The sequence below is a fragment of the Macrotis lagotis genome, chromosome 2 (genome assembly GCF_037893015.1).
Source record: "Macrotis lagotis isolate mMagLag1 chromosome 2, bilby.v1.9.chrom.fasta, whole genome shotgun sequence".
NCBI lineage: Eukaryota > Metazoa > Chordata > Mammalia > Peramelemorphia > Peramelidae > Macrotis > Macrotis lagotis.
In genome coordinates this window covers 133,990,343-134,014,965 of record NC_133659.1, presented here as the reverse complement: position 1 = coordinate 134,014,965, position 24,623 = coordinate 133,990,343, and the positions used below count along the sequence as shown (strand labels likewise).

General features: G+C 34.1%; 1 protein-coding gene across 3 annotated transcripts in view; it reads right to left on the bottom strand.

The window, feature by feature from the left end:
• SMYD3 (SET and MYND domain containing 3) overlaps positions 1-24,623 on the bottom strand; it is a 1,048,891-nt gene that overhangs the window by 479,824 nt on the left and 544,444 nt on the right. Inside the window, exon 6 of one of the 3 annotated variants that reach the window (XM_074222846.1) lies at positions 5,862-5,909. The exons of the other annotated variants lie outside the window; for them this stretch is intronic. Within the exon in view, the coding sequence (XP_074078947.1) occupies positions 5,862-5,909 (48 nt within the window). The remainder of the gene's footprint in view (positions 1-5,861; positions 5,910-24,623) is intronic. 3 annotated transcript variants of the gene reach the window in all.

Sequence of the window (24,623 nt, the reverse complement as noted above, 5' to 3'; positions counted from 1 at the left end):
GACAAACACTGCTTTGTTTCAACTAGTCATTTGTAGCATCTCTCATTGAATAGGTAAGTGTTCAATAAAGATTAGTTGTTTGCCTTTACTTGTGGTTTTTCTCTGTGGAAAATAAAATTCTCTATCGAAATAGATTCTCAAAGTTTTCTGTAACCTAGAGCCTTGGTGAATTAATGGAGAGTGCTAAAAGGGTAAGTGACATGCCAATAATCATGGCCCTGGCATACATCAGAAATGGGCAGCTGACTCCAAAGTCTGTCCTCCCTCCCTCTCTCTGTCCCTCCATCTCTCTCTCTCTCTCTAGCCATGATTTTTCCATCTTGTGCTTGTGACTTTTTTCAACTTTGTGTAAAACTTTACATGTATTCCTATTCCAGTGTTTAGCACAATACTAAAAAGGTACTAAATAAATGCCAGTATACTGATTAACTATTCAATTTTATTCTGATAACAAAATTCATTCAACATGATAGGTAAAAGGAGGATATTAAGAAAATGTGAGGAAAATACAAGAAATAGAAGGGGAAGTACAGTGAAGAGCTTAAGGATAAAGATAAAGAGGGAAATAATATTGTAATCAAAAACTATAGACTACCTGGAGAGAAACAAGAGAGACATAAGGTAAGAGGGATTATGGTACTGTGTAAAGAGTGATAACCCTGAAAAATGTCGGGTGTAAATATAATACTTTGTAACTTAAAAGTCTTAGAGATGTAAATTATTTAGATTATTACTTTTAATTGGAATGGATATTTTCTGATATGCATGACCACTGAAGCACAGCACCTCCTCAGCTTCCTTGAGCCTCAGTTTCCTCTCTATAAACAGAGATGATAGTTATAATACTTCCTTATCAGGGCTATTATGCTTATTAAATGAGAAAATATATGTGAAACACTTTGTAAAATTCAAAATGATAAATTATCAGCTATTTATTTCCAGTAGAATATAGACAATTGAGGGCAATAAATATTTTTGTCTTTTGTCCCTGATTCAAAAGAGGTACTTAATAAAAGTATGATGAATTGAATAAAACTGACCTTCAGAAAAGAATTGCAAGCCTGGAATAAACCCATGATATAATAGGAAAGAAGAACTTCAATTATCAGTGCATATTAGGATTTGGTCTTGGCTAAAGGTAGAACAGTCAATAGTTTCTTGATTTAGCTCAATGAAAGTTTCATCCTTTACTAGGTAGAGGAACTGAAGAGAGGAACTAATAATTTGGGAATGAGGTACTTGTAGCTGGGGTAGAAATACTGGTAACTTATTAGTATATACCCCATCAAGAAGTCCTATGCATTCATATGGTCCCTCTCCTCTCATTCCTTAACCTTATCTGCTTCTTTTTCCTAAAGCATTTTTTTTTGTGGTTTCCTGTTTGCAAAAGAAAGAAGAAGGAAGAAGGAGGAGGAGGAGAAGAAGAAGGAAGGAAGGAAGGAAGGAAGGAAGGAAGGAAGGAAGGAAGGAAGGAAGGAAGGAAGGAAGGAAGGAAAAAAGAAAGAAAGAAAGAAAGAAAGAAAGAAAGAAAGAAAGAGAATGTAAAAACAATGCCACATCCTTGATTCCTCACTCTCATTCCCTCTCCCTCAATTAGTAGTCCAATTAGTAGTCAGGTAGATGTTTCTACTTTTATAACATTATCTTCTTTGAGTCCTCCTCATTCCTCTGCCACTGTCACTACCCTTCCTCACCTCCTACCTGCTTTAGAGTGATGTTTGTCGGTTGGTCTCTCTATTCCACATCTGCCCACTTCAATGCATCTTTCATTTAGCTGCCAAAGTAATCTTCCTAAAACAAAGCTGTGACACTATCTCTTCTCCACTCAAAGAACTCCAATAATTCCCTGTTATCTCCAGGATCAAATATAAAATCCTCCGTTTGGTTTGTAAAGTCCTTAAATACCTGGCCCCTCCCTCCCTCCCTAATTTCCCAGTCTTCTTTCACTTACTCTTCCATTTACTTCCATATATTCTGCAATCCAGTGACACTGACCTTCATGTTGCTCCTTGTCTACCAATACTCCATCTCCCCTACTCCTAATATTTTCAGTGGCTATACATCATGCCTGAAATGTTCTACTACATCATCTTTGCCTTCAGTCTTCCTTCAAGAATCAGCAAAGGGGTGGCTAGGTGGTGCAGTGAATAGAGCACCGGCCTTGGAGTCAGGAGGACCTGGATTCAAATCCGATCTCAGACACTTAATAATTACCTAGCCATGTGGCCTTGGGCAAGCCACTTAACTCCATTGCCTTGAAAAATCTTAAAAGAAAAAAGAATCAGCAAAAGCTTCACATTCTGTAGGAAGTCTTTCTCATGACTCCCAATGACACCACTCCCAATTTATCCCATATATAACTTGTAGGTATAACATGCTGATTCCCCATTAGACTATAAGTTTCTTCAGAGCAAATACTATTGCTATTTCTACAGTCACTACAAGGAGCTTAATAAATGTTAAATGACAGCAATACTATGAAGTTTATGGTGCCAGTGTTATTTTAAAGATGAGGATAATGAGGCTTGGAATGGTAAACAGATATCTAGTGTCTGATCTAGGACACAAAAGTTAGACTTTCTAAACCCAAGCCTAGAGCTGTTTCCACTCCACCACATTAATTTAAATGAGCTCAAATCTCTAAGTCCAGATAAACTTTATTAAGTATTGAAAGAGATGATTATAGAAACACTGTCAATAATTACTGCAGCATCATGAAGCAAAAGAGAAGTAACACAGATGAGCAAACATGTAATTTTTTTAATGAAAAAAGGATAGCTGAAAACTATGATCAATCTGACCAGATATTCTATCCTTTGGTGTCAATATCCTGTTTCCAGATATTGATCTTAATAAATTCTAAAAAATATTGATCATTGATTACTTGCAGCAGCATTGTAGTATAATGGAAAGGGATTGGAGACAAAAGTTCAGCACACCTGGGATTGAGATCTGACTCATAATTGTGTGATCCTGAAAAAATCAAGTTGGTTTTCTAGTTTCAGTTTTCTTTTCTTTAAAAGTAAGGGGTTCAACTCAATGATTTCCAAGATTTCTTCCAGTTTGAAAAATATTCACTAAGATACTAAAATATTCACTAAGAATAAATCCTACATCAAAAGTCACTTCAACTATTCCAGCTCAGTTATTGATGGAAGGGAGATGGGGAACAAATAGATATCCTTCTCCAAAACAGATCAAAACCTACTCTAAATTGTTTAGTGATAAGGAAATAATTAGGGTCATGGAGCTATTTATTTGACAGAGGCAACATTTGATCCCAGGTCTTCTTAATGCTGAAACCAACTCTCTGGCCATTATGCCAATTATACTACTCTGTCCCTAATAAATCTGGTGGATGTTACAATGTACTTAGCATTCACCAAAATATTTGAGAAGGTAATTCTGACCTTATGGAGAATAGAGAAATGGATTCAAATATGGCTGGATAGCCATAACTTACCAAGAAATGGGTATATAATTCAAAGAGATAAAAGAAACTATAAAAATTTTAATAATAGCTTGCATTTAAATAGCATTTTAAAGTTTAAAAAGTGCTTTGCAAAAAACCTGACTTTAGAGTGGCAAGGAAATGAAAACTGAGGGTGTATCTAAATTCGATGGCTGAATAAACTATGATATAATAATATATTGGAATACTGCTTCATCATATGAAATATTATGTTATATATATGTATATGAGTGTATATGTACATACATATAATTTATATGGAATAGATTCAAAGAAACCTAGGGAGATTTATATAACTGATACATACATACTTCAGTATATGAAGCTAGCAGAACAATTATATAATAAAAACATTTTAAGGACAATTTTTGAAAGATTTAAGGTATTTGATTAATGTAAAATGATTCCAAGAGATAGATGATGGAAATATGTTACCCACTTCCTGACCAAAAGGTTATATACTTAGGATACAGAACGAGACATATGTTTTTAAATATGGACAAAGTGAGAATTTGTTTTGCTTGACTATGTATATCTGTTATAAAGGGTTGTTCTGTTTTCTTTTCTTTAAAAAAATGGGAGAGGAAGAGGAAATAAATGCTTGTTTGTTGAGGTATAAAATAAAATTTTTAAAAAGAATGCCACTGATGGGATCAAATCACCCTAGATAGAAGTGATAACAGTATTCTGTATTGATGTTCTCATGAACTGCACTGGATGTAAAAGGTTAGATGTAAAGCTCAATGTCTAGCCTAGTGTCATGCCTATAGTTATCTATGACCAAATATGTGTCAAACTGAATGGCAAAGATTGTTTCCTATTTAAAATAGTCACTTTTCAGTGTCTTCGGTCAGTTACATATAAAAATCAATGTATACAAATTATGTGTGCAAACATACAATGAAAATTAATCCCTAGCTCCTTTTCAAAACAGATTCTGCATTTCCCCTTTGTGACTTAAGCACTTAAGAATAATGAAATTACAATTTCCTAAAAATGTTCTGTAATTCATACTTTTCATTAGTTCATAAAAAGCAAGGCCAAAGGCACAGTCAAAAATCTATACTAGCAGGGGGCGGCTAGGTGGCTAGGTGGCGCAGTGGATAAAGCACGGGCCCTGGAGTCAGGAGTACCTGGGTACAAATCCGGTCTCAGACACTTAATAGCTGTGTGGCCTTGGGCAAGCCACTTAACCCCATTTGCCTTGCAAAAACCTAAAAAAAAAAAAAAAAAAAAAAAAAAAAGAATCTATACTAGCCCTCTTCTGAAAAACAGAGAGCCGAAAAGTCAAATCACAGACTAAAGATCTTATTAATTATCAATGTATTATCATAAAGAAAATAACCTCTGACACCTGGACAATTCCAAGTCAAACAATCTGAAAATGACAAGAAGTGAAAGCAACCATTTTCCTAATTACTGTCTAAAAGCAGACAAGAACTCACAGATACTACACAAAAGGAATAAGAAAAGAGTTTACTGTGGATGGGAAACCTGACTCATATTCATGAGCTGTCTTCCTTGAAGCAGGTTATTCAGCTTTTCTAAGTCTCAGTTTTGTGATCAGCAAAATGGGAGAGAGGAGGGAATAATGCTCCCATCACCTACCTCACAGAGTGACTGTGGGCTCAAATGAGATAATTTGTATAAACATAATTCATTTCAATTCAATTCAATAGGCATTTCTTAAGTTTCTCCCATATGCCAGATCAAAGGGAAAAACACTATCTTGAAGGAGTTTACTTTCTTTTTGGGAGAAACAAACATAGGAATGCAAGCAAAATATACATATATATATATATATATATATATATATATATATATATATATATATATGTACATATGTAAAACACATACTATATATACACATATACACATAGACATACTATATATTTACAATACAATATTAAAAATACAGATATAACTAATATACACATATATTATAATTATATAACTAATATACCCACATATATTATATAATTATTATATATAACTAATAATAATATAATATATAACTAATATATTAATTTCTAGAGAGAGGCATAGTTTTAATATGAAGGTCCATTTGTTAATAAAAAAATAAGAAGGAGCAGATAGGTGGTATAGAGAATAGAGTACTGGCCCTGGAGTCAGGAGAACAGGGAGTTCAAATGAGGCCTCCAACACTTACTGTGTGACCCTGTGTAACCCTTATTACCTCCAAAAATAATAATAAAAAAAATAGAACAAGAGTTCCAAAATGTGCAATAGAAAGACAGGGACATGGGAAGAATGGGATTGACATGGATGAACAAGGAAGCCAGGGAATAATAGAGAGAGGAGTTTCAAAGTAGGCAGTCTACAACTCAGAAACACGAATTTTGAGTAGAGTCATAAGGTAATAGATTACCTTGTCCGCCATAAGAAAAAAAAGCAATGTTGATATGATTGTCAATTCCTGAAAAAAAAAAGTAAAAAGGATAAGGAAGGGGGAAGTACATGGTGACAAGGCAGATATGTAAAATGCCTTAAAAATATTTAAATACTAGGAAAACAACAGCTGCTCTTGTTGTTGCTATTGTTATTGGAACCAAATTCTCTACAACTTAGAGCAGAAATGAAAATTAAATAAGATGATTCCATGTGATAAAAGATTGCTTTGGTTTTCTAGCAAGTAGAATTTCCAACAACCCACTTGATGTTGCAATGAATCATATGCCTCCTACCAAAGTAGAGAGAAAGTCAAGACCAGATGACAAACACAGAATCTTTAATGTTAATTTTTTGAACCTACTTGCAGGTCATTTAAATGAATTCACAAGGTTCATCAGAAGTAGATACAAATGTCAGTATTCAGGTTTAACTTAGTCTTAGACCTAACTTTGCAGGTCAAAATGGTAGATACTATGAGAAGGGGATTCTCACCAGTTCAAGGTAAAAGGAGATTATTTTCAAAAATTTTTTTCTCTCAGATTTTGTCCCTGAGACTCCAAATACAAAAAAGGACTGTTCTTCTAAGGGTCTCACTGATTCCAATTACTTTATCTAACTTAAATTCTAACATTCTAACTTACATGCTTATATGTAAGTTAGTTTGCTAACTTGCATGCTTACATTAGAACAGAAAAGACAACATACAACATCTAGGCATATGCAAAATACATACAGTATAAACATCAGATGATCTCAATTGGGAGGGAAGAAGAGGGGTATTCCCCTTGAAAAAGATGGAATTTAAGATGAGTCTTGAAGGAAATCATTGATTCTGGCACAGGTGAAGAAAAAGAGTATTTCAGCCATGAAATTCAGCCTTCTAATGAAAAAGGAAAGAAGTCAGGGATTGAATATTATGTTCAGCAAGGGAGACAATATTGCTAGATTGTAGAGTCTATAGAGCTTAGTAAAGAATAAGAAGACTGAAAAGTTAAGGAAGGATCAAGTCATATAGTGTTTTAAAATCCAAACAGGATCCAGGAGATAACAGGGAACCACTGGAGTTTATTGAGTAATATTGGGGGGGGGGGGGAGAAGGGGGAGAGGTGAGGGAGAGGTGACATGGTTAGACCCACTCTTTAAGAAAAACACTTTGGCAACTGGGCAGAGGGTGGACTAGGATGAGTGAGGAGAATCTGAGGCAAAAAGATCAACCAGAAACTTACTGCTATTAGTCCAGAGGTGATGAGGACCTGAACCAGGGTGGAAGATATGATAAAAGAAAGAAGTTCCTTAACTGTAAAATGAGTGGTAGAAGGAAATGATAAGTCACTCTAGTTTCTTTGCCATAAATATTCAAAATGGGGTCACAAAGAGTTAGACACAACTGAAAATGACTGAAAAACAACAAAAAACAAAGTGATTTAATATAAAAGCTATGACTTATATGAAAGAAACAAGATGGCAACAGACTGAATATTTGGAATGAAGATGGGAAAAAACCCATTAGATATGGCAATCAACAGATTATTGGTAGCACTAAAGAGAATAGTTTTAGTTGAATGATAAGGTCAGAAGCCAGGATGAAGACAGAGTTCAAAATAGGACCAATAAATAGAAGTATATACAGAATGATCTTATACATATCTATATACATTTGCATATGTAAATAAATGCACAGCCAGATATAAATATTCATATATATATATATATATATATATATATACATATATATATATATGCCTATTTGTGTCTAATGGCAGCCTTTTGGGGGGCGGTGGGGGAGGAGAAGGAAGGGAAGAAAAAATTTACATGATAACGCTATTATATATTTAAAGGGAAAAGCAAGTTATACATAATAGATTTACAGCTTCACGCACAATTCTTTTTTTATTCTGTTATGTTATGGAAATGCTAATTTTATTTCATAAATTAAATTAAAAAATAAAAGTGTTAGGAAAGGAGACAAAATGGAGAAAGCAGTTGTAGACAGCTTTTTAAATTTAGCCACAAGAGGGTCAAAGAATGATATGATTGCTAGTGAGAATGGTTAGATTAAGGGAAGGTCTTTTTAAAAATAGGAGAGACATAGGAGTATCTGTGGGCATCTGGGAAGCAGCTGGTAGGATATGAAGAAAATGAAGATTAGTGATAATAGAGATTCCATGTGAATAGTCTCCCCTCAAAAAAAGAAAAGAAAACAGGAACAATAACAAAACTTAGACAATGACATACAGACATAATTGTCACCAAAACAATGTTTTCAGAATTTTCAATCACACAGCACTCCTATCAGCTGTGATTTTAAGCTGAGCTATATTTTTCATTGTAAACCTGCAGATATCAAAAAAACCCGAACAAAGCCAGTGGCATTTCTCAATATTGAAGTTTGGCATGTTATACGTTCTCAGCATGGAAGTCTAATTCGATATGTCAAAATAAAATAATAATAACAATAATAAAAACAATAATTAAAGGCTGTTTACCTGGATTTAATTACAATTGCAAAGCTAAACAAAAAAATTCAATCTAACATTATAATCACAGATGCTTCTTTAATCAACTTCATTTCAAAAAGAATTTCAGTACTAAAAATTGCTAGCACAAAATTAATCCCAGAGAATGTAAATTCTTTGAGGGTGAGAGTTATTTATTTTTGTCTTTGGATCACCATTGCCTAACTCTCTGTCTTGACAGTAATAGGCAGTTGATAAATGTTGGTTAAACTGAATTGAACAAAATAAGATTGCTCTTTAAAATAGCCTTTAAAATAACATACAATAGGGACGAATACAAAAAAATGAAAAAAAATAGTTAGCATCTTGCACTCAAAATGTTTACAATCTAGCTGGATACATACTCAAATAAATGGAAGGCAAATTTAAAGAATACATCTTTATGGGCAACTAGAATAGAGTGGATAGAGTCAGGAAGCACGTGTTCCTAAAATTAAAACTGGCCTCAGACATTTAAAAAATTGTGTGACCCTGGACAAGTTACTTTTTAACTGTGTTTGCCTCAGTTCCCGTTTCTATAAAATGAGCTGGAGAAGGAAATAACAAGTCATTCCAGTTTCTTTGCAAAGAAGATACCAAATGAAGCCACAAAGAGTTGAACACAACAGAAAATGAATGAAAAAACCCAACAAAAACAAAGTGCTTTTGCACAATCAAAGGGTCGAGCGTATATTAAGGATATAGTAAGTAATAATAAATGGTTTTTTTCCCAATTTTTGAATTCAGCTTTTATTGTGTGCTAAGTGGTAGGCATATAAATACAAGAAAACAAGAAAGAACTTGCAAGACAAGGAACAGGAAAGAGAATAAGCATTTATATAATGCTTACTATATGCTAGCACTAAAGGAATCTAATCCTTATCTCATTTAATCCTTATGACACCTCCTCTTATTAACATCTCTGTTTTTGTAGATGAAGAAACTACAGTGAACAGAGTAAGTGACTTGTCCAAGACCACACAGTGAGTAATGAACTCAGGTTTTCTTGACTCCAAGCTCAGTGTTCTATTCATTGAGCCACCCGCATCGTCAACACAAAAATACAACTAAATAAGAACTGGAAGGAGTGGAGGAAGAGTATGTGGGATGGTATGTTTTAGAAATGTCTAGGAAATAATGACCTCAATAACATAAGATGTAAGTTTACCCAGTCAAGGTAAGATGAGGAGGGAAATGGGGAGAATGGTCAGATTGCAGGTGAATTGGCTTGGAAATACCTATTGAATGATTGACTGGGAATAGGGCAGAAAGTACCATGAAAGAAAGAGGAGGGATCTGAAATCTAAAGGAGACTAGATAAAGTGGGAAAACATTGCATCTAGTATCAAGAAGACTTGCATTAGAATCTGAACACAGATACTTAGTAAGTTGTATGACCCTGGGTAAGTCATTTAATCTCTGCCTACATCAGTTTCAGCTTTCAAATGGAGATAAAATAACACCTACCTCCAAGGATTGTTGTGAGAATAAAACAAGATAATATTTATTTACATATATTTATATTATTATCACATTTAGCATATACATATATAAATATAAGCTATACATATATGATAATTATACGATATATTATATAATATCTTATACTGTATATTATAAAATATTATATATTATATAAGTATATAAGTATTATACTTTATATTATATAATAAACTATATTAATATAATATTTATGAGATTTTGTAAATCTTAAAGCACTATATAGCTAGTTATTATTGTTGGTGGTAACGGTTTGGGTTATATTGTTGTTACTGTCCATGAATCTATTTCCAGTCTCGTGGACCTAGATCCATTCTTCTGCACAGCAAAAGACAATTCTTGGAAAATGACTGGTGATCCCTTAGATAAACTGACATTTTTATCTTTCTTCATAAACTACCATTTACTGTTTTGCTCCACAGGCATGTCAGTCCATCCTGTCACTTGAAATGTTACATTAAGAAAGATGTTTTTATTTCCCTTTCTTCAAGATGTACCATAATACTGACATTTCAGTAAAAATATTCTTCACCTAGGAATCACCTCACCTTTTTAAAAGCAGGAAATAAGAAAGAACCCTTCAGCCTTTTACTCCATTAAAATGTAATTGAGACTGCAGCCATTTACCTAAGGCATATTTAATATATACAGTGGCCATAGAGATACACACACACACACACACATACACACACACATAGACATATATGCAGACCATCTGTAGGGCTTTATCTGTAATATATATTTTCAGAGACTATATTCTCATGTCTATATACAAATTTCCAAGTCTCCCACCTACATAATGGCTGTGGCACAAGACAGATTACCCTCCAACTTTATGAAAGCAGAAATAACACACTGTTTCTATTTGTATTCTGTGTGCATTTACAGCTGAAATAAAGAATCTGCTAAATTATCAGGTTTTCCACTCCCTTGAAAACCTCTTTTTTTCTTTCCATTCAGATAATCAACAGTTTTTCAACCAAAAGTATCAGTTTGGAAAATATCGGTCAAACCTCAGACATCAGACAGACACACATGCCAAGGACAGTGAATACTTAGTCACTTGGTTAATGGATTGATGTGATGATCATTGGAACAGCAAATGAACTCCCTAGGCTTGAGGTTGCCTGGACATTTGGGGTTTAGAGTGTTTTCTCTCACTGGAAAGACAGAATATTCACATGAAAAATTCAAAAAGTAAAACTGTGGCTTGCGGCTATGTTCTGAGGATAGACTATAGCCAGGAAATGCAATCGCCTGTCTTCACTAGATTGTTCAGCTGGCTTTTCAAAGGCCAACTTGGGAGATACATTTGCCATCTTTACTCTTCTAGATTCAGGATGAGGCATACTATTTAAGTTATATACAGCAAGATTTCTTTAGCATAGAGGTTCTCAAAAGCCCATCAAGTCAAGAAGCATTTAAAAGTCTACTATGGCCAGGAACTTTGTTAAATTCTAGGAATACAAAGAAAGACAAAAGATTTTTCTCATTCTCAAGATGCTCACAGAGGGAAGCACTGTGCAAACATATGCATTTATATATATATATATATATATATATATATATATATATATATATATATATATATGTATGTATATACACCCATATCTAAATATATATGTATATATTATATATAAAGTATATATGTGTACACACATAAAAAGATAAAATAAATTGGAAATAATCTTTAAGGGAAGTCACTAAGCTTAAGGAGGAACAGAAAAAATTTCTTTCAAAAGGTGGAAAAGTTTGGGAAGATCCTGCCAGCTTAGAAAGGCTTTTAATATTGGCCCATTGACCAACTGTCTGCTTTCAGAGGACTAGCCTAATTAAGTACCAAGAAACTCATCATCAGAAAGCTAATTATTTGGTGATAAATATTTTGGACATGGTGAACAGCAAGGTCATGATCACAAATATTTATTAGAACTCAACTTTTTAAAATTCATTACAAATTCCCCTCACTTCTCCCCCAAAACATCTGGTCAAATAAAGCTTTAAGGTTTATAAAAAGTAGGATGCTACTTGATCCAACTAATTATGGTTTCATAAATTTAGAACTGAAAAAGACCTTAGAGACTTAGCTAATCTGACTCCTCATTTTATAAATGAGAACCCAAGACCCTGAGAAATTAAGAAACTTGCCAAAGATCACACAGGTCTAAGGCAACAATATAATACTAACTCAACTTTCATAACTTACTCACTGATTCAATAAAAATCACTCCCACATCTCAGTCAGAAGCAAAAGGATATGCAAGTAAGCATATATATAGGCAAATAATTATAATATCCATATTGAGATAGTGTTTTAAAATTTCAAAAGTAGTTTGTACAAGTAGGCTTGTTTGAGTCTCACAATAATAAAGAGGAGTAGGTGATAAGTTTATTAACTTCTTGTGGATGAAGAAACTGAGATTTGGAGAGTTTAAAGTGACTTTCTCAAAAAAAGGCCACAATAGCTAATAAATTTCAGAGGCAAAATTTGAACTCAGATCTTCCTGTCTCCAAGTTCAGAATGTCATTCACTAGACAATGTCACAAAAAATAATGGAAATACACCTGAAGTTATTTGGAAATAGAAAGAAGAGAAAGAAAACTAGAAAAAAAGCAAAAAGAATCAGAGAACAAATATGTCATATATGTAACATCTCAACAATTATAAAAGAACATTGCTTGATATCATCCTATGAATTCGGTATTTCAAATATTGCTATCACCATGTTATTAATGAGAAAAATTAGGTTTAGAGGAAAAATCTCTGTCCAAAGATCAAGTTCTGGAGTTGAGATTTAAACCCAGATTTCAAGACAGACTTTCTTTCTACTATACTATGCTTCTTCAAAAAGGAATTTCAAGAGGTCATTTAGTTCAACCCATAGCTAGGAGTACCTCTAAACAACCCAATTTTGAAATAACTAACATTTGTATAATTCTTTAAAGTTTGCAAAATTTTCCACATATTTGACTTTATTTGATACCACTACTCTGGAAGGACTATCACCATGTATCTTTTTTTTTAAATAAATTTTTGATGTCTTCAGTTCCTTTATATCATCAAAAGTATTCCTAGGATACCTCCCACTCCCAGAGAGCTCTTCCATAAAAAATAGTATATTTTTCAAATTCCACTACTTTTTTTGGAGGAAGGTAATAGGTATTAAGTGACTTGCCCAGGGCTGGTGTTCTATTCTCTATGCCACCCTAGCTGCTCCCATAATTTTTTTTAAAAGAGCATAAAAATCAGCACAATTGATTGACCCATGGAAAATTCCAAAAATCGTGAGCAATGTGCAATACTTGATTAGCTATTCCTTAAAGGTTTATTTAGTTTTTCACAGGACTAGAAACTTATAAAATACCTTAGAGATCTAATCCAGGCACTTCAAACTACAGATGAGGAAACTGATGTCCATAGAGATGAAGTCACTTGCCCAAGAACTCATCACAGAATTAGAATAAGAGTTCCTGGTTCAATGTTCTTTCTACTACCATACTTCTGGAGATTGTAATGGCAAGATCTCATTCAGAATTATAGGAATTAATTACCCTTAATGCTAGGAAATGTTACCTAACTTTGTTTTCATCATTATCATAGGACCTCTGAAACTAAGCATAGGCCTTAGGAGACATTGAGTTCAACCATCTCATTTTAAAGATGAGGAAACTGATACTGAGAAGGAAGGCTTAAATGATTAGTATAGTGTCCAGAGCAGCATTTGAATTCAGGAATGCCTGACTCCAGACCCAATCTGTATTCATTGTGACTTGTAGTTTCCTCAGACTTTTGTTTACTGAATATATGCTGACAAATTCTCCAATTTTTTTACTCAAATCAACATTAATTTTCTCATGTTAAATTTTATTCTTTGGAACAATTATCTTCCATCATAAAACAAATATGGAGAGAGGGGGAAGGGAACAGGAGAAGGCCTGGAGCATTTGATTAATGAACTTGAATAAATTTGACCATTCCCACCCACAAAACAAAATCATAAAGGATTTGCAAGTGTTTGCATTTGCCCTATAATCCAGCACATCTTTTAAAATAATAAAAGAGCTTCTGCAATATTGTAAAAGGTGATATGTTTGACATTTAACTAAAGAAATTTGGACTATTCCCCTTAATTTAGAAAAAAACAGATATTTTTTTGTCTGATCTTGTTACCTCTTAGACTTCTCTTTTAAGGATACGATTTCTCTCTCATCACACCCAATTTGGATCAAGGTACAACATGGAAACAAAGTAAAGACTGACAGATTGCTTTCCATGGTGGGGTGGGGGGAGGGAAGTAAGATTGGGGGGAAAATTGTAAAACTCAAATAAAATCTTTAATAAAAATTAATTTAAAAAATTAGTATAAAACATTTTCCAAAATTCCACATCTTTTCTTTTTCCATCAGGAAGGAAAAAAAGGAAAATTCTCTAAGTAGTCAGAGTACACTGATTTAAAACACTTAGGGTACTTATTTTAAATCAAAACCAGCACAAATAGCTCTTATTCACCTCCTGGACAAGCAATAAATAGTCTTCTCCAATATGCCAAGCTTTGCTTTTGCCCCCATGCAACTCAACTAACCTGTATAATTATAATGAGATTATACTGCCCTAATATGATAGAAAGTCCTCCTTTCAGAGCCAATATTTTATGAGAAAATAAATTTCTCTTTTTTTAAACTTTAGATTTTTTTTAATCTTCACTAGGATGAAAAATATTTATCCATGTGTGAAAACTTTTTTTTAGATTTTTTTTCAAGGCAATAGGGTTAAGTAGCTTGCCCAAGGCGACATGGCTAGGCAATTATTAAGTGTCTGAGATCAGATTTGAACCCAGGTACTCCTGACTCCAAGGCCAGTTCTCTATCCACTGCGCCACCTAGCCGCAGTGGATTTTTCATTTGGTACTCAGTGTTTGTATGTCATAGGGTAGTCATACTCAGAAGCAAGACATGCCACAGTAGAATTTGCTTTTGCCATCAAAAGGCTGAGATTTTGAGACCTTCACCTAATCAGCAAGAATCGCCTGAACAACTGCTATGGTCTCAGCACTATGTTGGACTGTGAAGAGATATTGACTCTGGTCTTTGAACTCTAAAATTCAATTGAATGGGTAAGTACATTTGAGAAAAGTTTTGGAGAATAATCTTGCTATAGAGTCTAGAAACATATTTGTCAGAAGTTGGGGAAAAACAAAGTTTCGATAAGACAAGATTCCTACTCTCATGGAACTTGCTGACAAGTAGGGAGATATGCCAAACAAATAATAAAACTAAGTCATGCGAAGAACAAAATGCTATATGTGGTCTGGGATCAGGAGGCAAGGAAAGTGAGTATTAACAGGGATGGTTCAGCACCCAGCATTTATCCTACAGATCATAGGTGAACTTGCTCAGGATAATCAAAGCAACTTAGAAGGGTTTAACCCCCTACACTAATTACCAGAAGATGGTGGTAGAGCAAGGGAATGAAATTGCATTGTGTGAAAATTAATCTAGTCTTCTGCATCTTTCTCCCTTTCCATAGTGCCTTCTTTTTTTTAAATACTTTTTTTTAATTTAATTTAATTTTATTTTATTTTTTCAAGGCAATGGGGTTAAGTGGCTTGCCCAAGGCCATAAAGCTAGGTAATTATTAAGTGTCTAAGGCTGGATTTGAACTCAGGTACCCCTGACTTCAGGGCCAGTGCTCTATCCACTGGACCATCTAGCTGCCCCCCAAAGTGCCTTCTATAGGACTTCGGAGTCAGTAAATGTTAACTAATTACAAATTACAAAACAAAAAATTACTAAAATCCAGGTAAAAATACAGACTCTTAAAAATACAACTTTCTTTTCTAGCTTGCTTTTTATATTTAGAGCAAAAAAAAAAAAAACCTTAAAGGCCATCTAGTTCAACCCCCTCATTTATAGATGAGGAAACTGATTAAGTGACTTGACCAACTTCACACAGTAATAATAAGGACATAATTTAAGATTGTAATTTCAGATTCCAAAGCCAGTACTTTTTCCAGAATATTACATTTATCTAGTACAACTTTGTCATTCACATTTGGGCAAGGAGCTTTCTTGAGATTCATTAAATTTTTAAGGGACATAATATGCCCTCTCAACTGAAAGAATCTTTGGGGCAGCTAGGTGGAGCAGTGGATAGCACACCGGCCCTGGAGTCAGGAGTATCTGAGTTCAAATCCGGTCTCAGACACTTAATAATTACCTAGCTGTGTGGCCTTGGCCAAGCCACTTAACCCCATTTGTCTTGCAAAAAAAAAAATTTTTAAAAGATAATAAGAATAGACTGCACAAAATAAGATACCTATCTGACTCATCCCTGTATATTCCTGGGAGGACACTTTGCACGAACTGGAAAAAAAGAAACTTGTGCACAATACTTTTTTGTCCCTGTCATTTTACACACACACACACACACACACATGCAATCTATCATTCTACTCCCAATCTTTTCCATCCCAGGTCTCTCCAGCCTTGCCCTTCTCTCCCTAATCTCCTCCCCACTCCCAACAAAAGATACCACCATATACATACAAACAGTAGTACTGGAATTTTTTTTATGACATTTAGATTCAGGGTCAAATCATAAAATAAAACTCTAAAATATGTCCCAGTAATTTTCTTTATATCTTATTCTACATTTCCAAATATTTCTGTGAGCGGGATTACTAAATAACTGAAAATGAAATTCTCTTATTCTTTCTCTCTCCATATGTAATGTATAATTAAATGTAATACATAGCTATGTATTTATTTATTTATTTATTTTAGGTTTTTACAAGACAAATGGGGTTAAGTGGCTTGCCCAAGGCCACACAGCTAGGTAATTATTAAGTGTCTGAGATCGGATTTGAACCCAGGTACTCCTGACTCCAGGGCTGGTGCTTTATCCACTATGCCACCTATCCACCCCATACATAGGTATTTATAAATGTAATCAGAGAGAATAGAGATGAATGTGTATGTTTATATACATACTCATTTATACAAATGTGTACATATATACACCTACATATGTGTATATACAAACACACAGGTAGGAATAACCTTTGCCTAGAAACATAAAATTAAATATATTATTTACATATGTTATATATTATATTTTCATATAAGAATATGTGTATGTATCTCTCTCCTCCCCCAATACAGGGAATCAAAATTAAGTGCCCAGTCTTATTCTCAGAGGATGAATCTAGTGCCTTGCCAATGATGCTTTCTTGCCTTGATTAGTAATTCCTAAATCTAATTTGATCCTCTCTCCACAGACAAGTACACTTGAGAATTGCTCAGTAAAGCAGTCAGATGTATGAAGTGTACTGGGCATGAGCAAACTCCATTTGTGGGTTCTTTTCCATAAAAGGTGTTTTTAGAAAAGAGTTTCACTATTCTGAGATTTGATCTTTGACTTTTTAGCACACAGGGAATGACATTCTTATAATCACAAATTGTCAAGAAGATCAAATAATGGGAACAATTAAAAAAAACAACTAGTAAAGAGTTCGTTAAAGTTTACAAAATGCTTTTATATTTATTATCTCATCTGATCCTGAAAACAATATGGAGATGTAAGTTACTCTAAGTATTATAATCTTCCCCTTAGAAATGAGGAAACTGAGGCTCAGAGGAAAAAATATGATTTGTCTAGAGATACATAATTAGTATCAGAAGCAGGAACGATGCAGGTTTCTCCTTATTTCAAGTCAGGGCTACTTCCAATATACTGCAGAGTTAAATTTCTTCTAAATAATCTTCCTATTCTATATCTCTAAAATAAGATTTCTTAACAAAGCTCCTTAATCAAAACTCTTGTTTTTAAATATGTGTGTATGTTGATAACTGTATTTAATATAATTGATTTCCTTTCATACAAACACACTCCCTAAGAAGGGGTCCATAGGCTTCAACAGTCTGCCAAAGTTAAAGACCAGCAGTTCTAAAGTACTCAGAGGAAGCAATTTTATATAATTTCAACATTAGGACATCTAACTTTGCATAAGTAATTTGTGAGCAACCAAAGAAATATACTTCAATCGAAGTGCACATATAATCTTATTGATAACAGAGAGTTCCCTGAAAAACAATTTTTGATGGGCCAAAAACTGACCTTTTAGCCTTCAATATTCAAGAGCCTTGGCCATAAGCATGAAAAATGTTGTTTAATATTATTCAAATATGAGGTGACAAGCTGAAATAACTATTTCCATAACAGCACTTAAGAAACCTATACAAGTCTACACAGCAAATATATGGCAGAACTGGGATTTTAACCCAAGTTGCCTCCCTTAATGCTTTAGGTATACTCAAATGGACCATCTTGAACCATATCTATTGACAATCTTCCTGGAGTATGCTGTAGGTGATTTCATGGAAGACTTTCTCAAATGCCAATTCCTCATATATCATTAAGGTTTGCAAATGAACCCTACAAAGAGCATTTCCTTTCCTGGCAATGTATTCACTCATTGTCTGTTTATGATTGATGGGTAAAATAGGATGGGAATGTAGCATCTTTTGAAACACTTTGCTCAACAAAAATAATCAAATATTTGATTTTCTGATTGTTCATCACCTGGGCTGGGGGCTAATCCTAGTTTTGCCACAAACCAGTTGAGTCAACCAAGGGCAATCACTTCCCCTTTTCTGGGCCTCAGATACCTTTGACTTTAGTGATCTCTAAGTTTCCTTCAAGTTCTGGAAATCTACAGTTTCTATGAAATATATTTCAGTTAAAAGAACATAGTTAAGTCAAGATATGAAGAGATTTCCCCAAAACCACCTAGGAAAGCAAAACCAAGTACAAGTGCAATTAAAAAAAATTGAGATGTTTGGAACCACTGCACACAAATCAGATTTTATAATATGGTTAATTTTCTCATCAAAGTCTCAATGTAAACATTAGAGAAAGATAAAATGGCTACCAGGATCCAAAAAACAACATGTATGGGATTGTCATATCAAGACCTTACAGGAGCAAGGCCATGACATCAGGGAGGTGATGCCATTTATAGGCATATTGACTATCGGGGGCAGGGGGAGGGCACTCTGAAAAGACTTTTTTGTAGAACATGGTATCTGAGCTATGATTTCCACAAAAGGATCTGAGAGATCAAAGTAGTTTAGTAATAAGCAACAGAAGCAAAATTTGAACTTAGATATTCTGATGAATGCAGGTAAATGACTCTATAAGTAATACATTACATCTATCTATCTCAATTTATAAAACATTTGCTATAATCAAGGCACTACATTAGAAAACAGAATACAAAGATAAAAGCAATCTAATCTCTGTTCTTGAAGATAAATGGCAGGAGAGAAAACATACATACAATAAGTAGGATACAACAGAAAAAGTGATTTAGTGGAAAGAAAAAGATTCAGATAACTAAAACTAAAGAGGGGAAGACAATGTTTTCAGGTCATATCAACACAGAAAGGCATTTTTGTTGCCTTGAACACGAAGGTTGGAGCAGAGACTACTTGGAACAAGGTTAGAAAATCAGGAAAAGTGGACCTAGGCTTTAAAATATGCCCTAGCTCTACTATGGAAATTTGTTTTACATGATTTCACATGAATAGTCAATACCATATTGCTTGCCTTCTCAGTGGGTGGGGGAAGGATAGCAGGAGGGAGAAAATTTGATATTCAAAAACTTTAAAAATAAAATGCTAAAATTTTTTTACATGTAATTGAGAAATATTTAGTGAAAAAAATATATACTTTGGAAAAAATAAAAAAAATTCCATAGCTCTATTGTGGCAATATGCTTTACATGATTTCACACAAATAATTGATACTATTTTGCTTGCTCTCCCAATGGATTGGGGATGGATTGAGGGAGAAAGAGAATTTGAAATTCAAAATTTTAAAAAAAAGAAATATTAAAAATTGGGAAATATTTAACAATATAAATAAAAATAATTGGGGGGGCATAAAATAAAATAAGCCATAGATAATCCCTATACAAAACTGAGCTGCTGTATTTACTTGTCAAAGAAGTGGTTCCTCTCCATTAAACCCCTGACATTGCTTTTTATCATTTTCTGGTCCCAGAGAGTACTAGCAAAATACAAGGTAAGAACAGACAAATGAATGGTAATTAAATCTTAAGCTCTTTAACCTGAAAAAAAAAATGGATTAGCAGCTAAAGTCAAGACTACTTCTAATGAGAAAAGGCTCCACATTCCAAACAAGGCAGCATGACAAGCAAGAGTAAGCTGGGCAATCAGTTACAGAGAGAGAATCCATTAAAGAATGCAACAAATTGCTGCAACTGGTCATAGAATATGACCTGAAAAAAAATAATTGCACACATTTGTAGAGTCATTTAAAGTTGGCAAAGCACTATCTTAACAACAAACCTGTAAGGTATGTCATTTGAAGAGTATTATTTTCATTTTACAAATAAAAAAATAGAGCAAAGAAGAAAAGTAAGCTGTCCAAGGCCTCATGGCTATTTAGTGACAGGGAAATATGGAAATTGGATCAACACATTGTCAAGATTTTTGTACCCTGGGTTGTAGCTTTCTTTGTGGGGGGTTGGGGGGGTTAGGGGGTTTTTGGCAAGACAAATGGGGTTAAATGGCTTGCCCAAGATCATATAGCTAGGTAATTATTAAGTGTCTGAGGCCAGATTTGAACTCAGGTACTCCTGACTCCAGGGCTGGTGCTATATCCACTGCACCACCTAGGCACCCCTGGCCTGTAGCTTTTGAAGAAAACGATAAGCGGATCTATATATGCAGAATTAGAGGCACATTTGTGGATTCCCAATATAAGAATTTTTTTCCTATGCTCATTGATTACTGAGTGAAGTGGGAGGAAGAGAAAAATAAATGCTTGCTATCTGAAAAAAATCAGTGAAAAATAATGTCTTATTTATGTAGCATTGCTGGGAGAATAAGGGATACCACAAGAAAAAATGCATGCCCTAGGTGACTGAAGCTTACCCATTTAAGTTTACCCATATTTTATTCTAACCATTTTGAAAATGTCTTACTAAAATTCTGCCTTCTTGAATAGAGTGAACTGAACATAGATAGGTGGCAAAATAGATAGAGCCATCAGACCTGGAATCAGGAAAACTCAATTTCAAATCTGACCTCATATTGATATTTTACTAACTGGGTGATACTGGGAAAGTCATTTAACTTCTATTTACTTCAGTTTCCTCAGTAGTAAAATGGGGGAAATGGTACCTACTACCTAGAGTTCTTTTGAGGACCAAATGATATGAAAATTGTAAAGTATCTGATCCATTGTAGGCAATATATGTGTATATACAAAATAATATATAATAATATTTAATACTATACATATGTTAGCTATTATTTTATTAGTACTCCTTTCTACTATAATCTTGAAGAAGTCAGATAATCAAGCTTCATAAAAATAGTAACCAAATTCTGCACACAACATTAAACTCAAGACTGATTCTATAGAGTCTGTGGCAGGGTTTAGGAAACTTTTTTTCATTTATTTCCATATGTAGGGTTATCTTCTAGATACTTGAAATCGCTGGAAGTCTTGCAGGCAGGGAAGAGAGGTGTTATTGTACTCAGCTATCAAAACCACATTCTGATTTACCAAATGACCTAGCAGGATCTTAATTTAATAAAAGCAAATGACAAGAGCTAGAAAAAATAGTAACAAAATTCATCTGGAGCAATAAAAGTCAAGAATAGCAAGGGAACTGATGAAAAAAGTGTAAAGGCAGGTGACCTAGCTCTACCTGGTCTAAAACTATACTATAAAGCAGTAGTCATCAAAACTGCCTGGAACTGGGTAAGAAATAGAGTAATGGATCAATGGATTAGGATAGGTTCCAAAGAAACTGCAGTAAATGACTACAGCAATCTATTGTTTAACAAACCCAAAGATATCATATTCTGGTATAAGAACTCATTAACTGACAAGAATTGATGGGAAAACTGGAAAATAGTAGGCATAAACCCACATCTCACACCCTATACCAAAATAAGGTCAAAATGGATGCAGGATTTAGACATAAAGGGTAACACCATAGATAAATTAATAAACCACGAAATACTCATCTAACAGTTCTATGGAAAGGGGATAAATTTATGAGCAAACAAGAAATAGAGTACATTATAAACTGTAAAAAGAATGATTCTGACTAAATTAAATTTAAAAGATTTTGCACTAATAAAATCAATGTTGCCAAAACTAGAATGAAAGCAGAAAGCTGGGAAACTATCTTCACAACTAGGAGTTCTGAAAAAGGTCTCATTTCTAAATTATATATAGAGAATCGCATCAAATTTATAAAATTACAAGTCATTCCCCAAGTGATAAATTGGTCAAAGGATATAAACAGTTTTCAAATGAAGAAACAAAGCTATAGATAATCATTTGAAAAATGCTCCAAATCATTATTGATTAGAGAAATGAAAATTAAAACAACTATGAGGTATCACCTCACACCTATCAGATTGTCCAAGATGAGAAAAAGGGAAAATGAACAATGTTGGAAAGGCTGTGGAAGGATTGGGACATTGATGCATTGCTGGTGGAGTTGTGAATGGATCCAGCCTTTCTGGAGAGCAATATGGAACCATGCCCAAAGAGCAATAAAACTGTTCATACCCAGCAATTCCAATTCTACGTCTATATCCAGAAGAAATTAAAAATAAAAACAGGAAAAGTCCTACATGTTCTAAAATATTGATAGTGGCTCTTTTTGTAATAGCAAAGAATTGGAAATTGAGGGGATGCCCATCAATTGGGGAATAGCTAAAATATGGTTCATGAATACTATGGAATACTATTGTTCTATAAGAAACCATAAATGGTTGGACTCTAGAGAGTCATGGAATAACTTAAGGATCTGATGCTGAGCAAAGGGAGCAGAACAAAGAGAACAAGGTACACATTAACAACAACATTGTGAGATGATCAACCTTGATGGATGTTCCTTCTCTCAGCAATTCAGAGAGCTAGGATAACTGTAATAGGCCAGCTATGGACAATCCTCATCCAGAGGAAGAAACACAAAACAAATCAGAAAGAAAAACAAGAAAAATAACCCTTTATAAAAATTATCTCTTATGTATCTCCTTCCATTAATCCTAATTTTCATACCAAAAATGACTAATCTGTAAACATATTTATCAAAAATATGCACATACAATGCTAATTTGAATATCCCACCCCACTGAGGGGAGTGGGTGGGAATGGAGGGTGGCAGGAAATTTTGCAACTTAAAAATATACATGTGCATAGGGATAAAAAATAAAAATAAATAAAAGCAAATGGCAGTGTTCTAGAGAAAGAAAGATTATTTAAAAAAAGTCTACAAAAACTACTTAGGAAGGCAACCTGAGGGACAAATGTTAAAGGAGTAAAATATTTGGAATTAGAGACCCTTTGTGGAGAATTTACAAAATGAGGAACCTACTTGCCAGGGTAAACATGGGATTGAAAATTTGCATTTAAATGTAGTAAACAAAATCATGGATTCACTTGGACCAGAATTTACATGCCAGGGTAAATAGCCACAAATTTTACATTTAAATGCAGTAAATATCTCAAGTACTACATCTGAGGTGCCTGTTTAAACCGTACAGTTGACTGAGTTCCACATTCTACAGAAGAGCTTTCTATTCTGGCAGATAAGGCTTGGCACAGGGTAGGCACTCCATCTATATATGATTGTGGATTGATTGACTGATTGGTTAGTCATGGAGAGGAGTTTGGTTTGAAAGAAAGGAGACTTTATGGAATGAGGGGAAGGGGTTTTAATGGAACTATGGTTTCTATTTGAATTTCTCATTTTTCCCTTGTTCCTAATTCCCCTCAACTTCCAAAATGTAATCCAGGTGGGTACCTTTCATATTTTTTAATAGAACAATGGCGATATTCATTTGGTTCCAGTCTAGAATTAGTAGCTAGAGAAAAATCAATTATCTTATAGACTCTCTCTTCAATTTTTTCCTCCATTTTTGAGGATGAGTGTACTTTTCTATTTTTGTTTTCTTAGTTTTTGAAAGGCAGTGGAGTTAAGTGACTTGCCCAAGGTCACACAGGTAATTATTATGTGTCTGAGAACAGATTTGAACTCAGGTTCTCCTAATTCCAGAGTCATTGCTCTATTCACTATGCCACCTAGCTGTCCCACCTATTTGTTTTTAACCTCAAACTAAGACTTTCTATGTTCTTTCTCATTCCCAGAAGCACCTAGTAAAATGCTAAGCCTATGCTAATAAACATATGGTGGTGATAGTAAGTCTCACTGAATTATATTGGTCTTTGCTGATCTTCCAAAAATAAAGATAGCCCAAGCACACAAAAAGAATGTTGGAAGAGGAAGGAAAGAGAAAAGGGAAGAATCATCTATAAGGTGTCTACTAAGTGGTAGACATGATACTAAGGATTTAACAAACTTCTCATTTGATCCTCACAACTCTAGGAGATAAGTGCTATTATAATCAAGGAACTGAGGCAGAGAGATTAAGTGACTTGTCCAGGGTCACACAGCTAGCAAATGTGAGAGGTTGGATATGAACTCAAGTCTTCCCTATTCTAGATCCAGTGTTTTATCCCTGTGCTACTTAGTGACTATAGGCTGCATAGTAATGAATGGAGTATGCTTTGAGCTTTGACATATTACCTAGGATAGGAGAATGGAAATCACAAATTCACATCTCACCCTAGAGAAAAGCTCTAATAAATTTTTATCAACCAAAAAAGGGTTGTCAATAAGGTAGCATCAGGA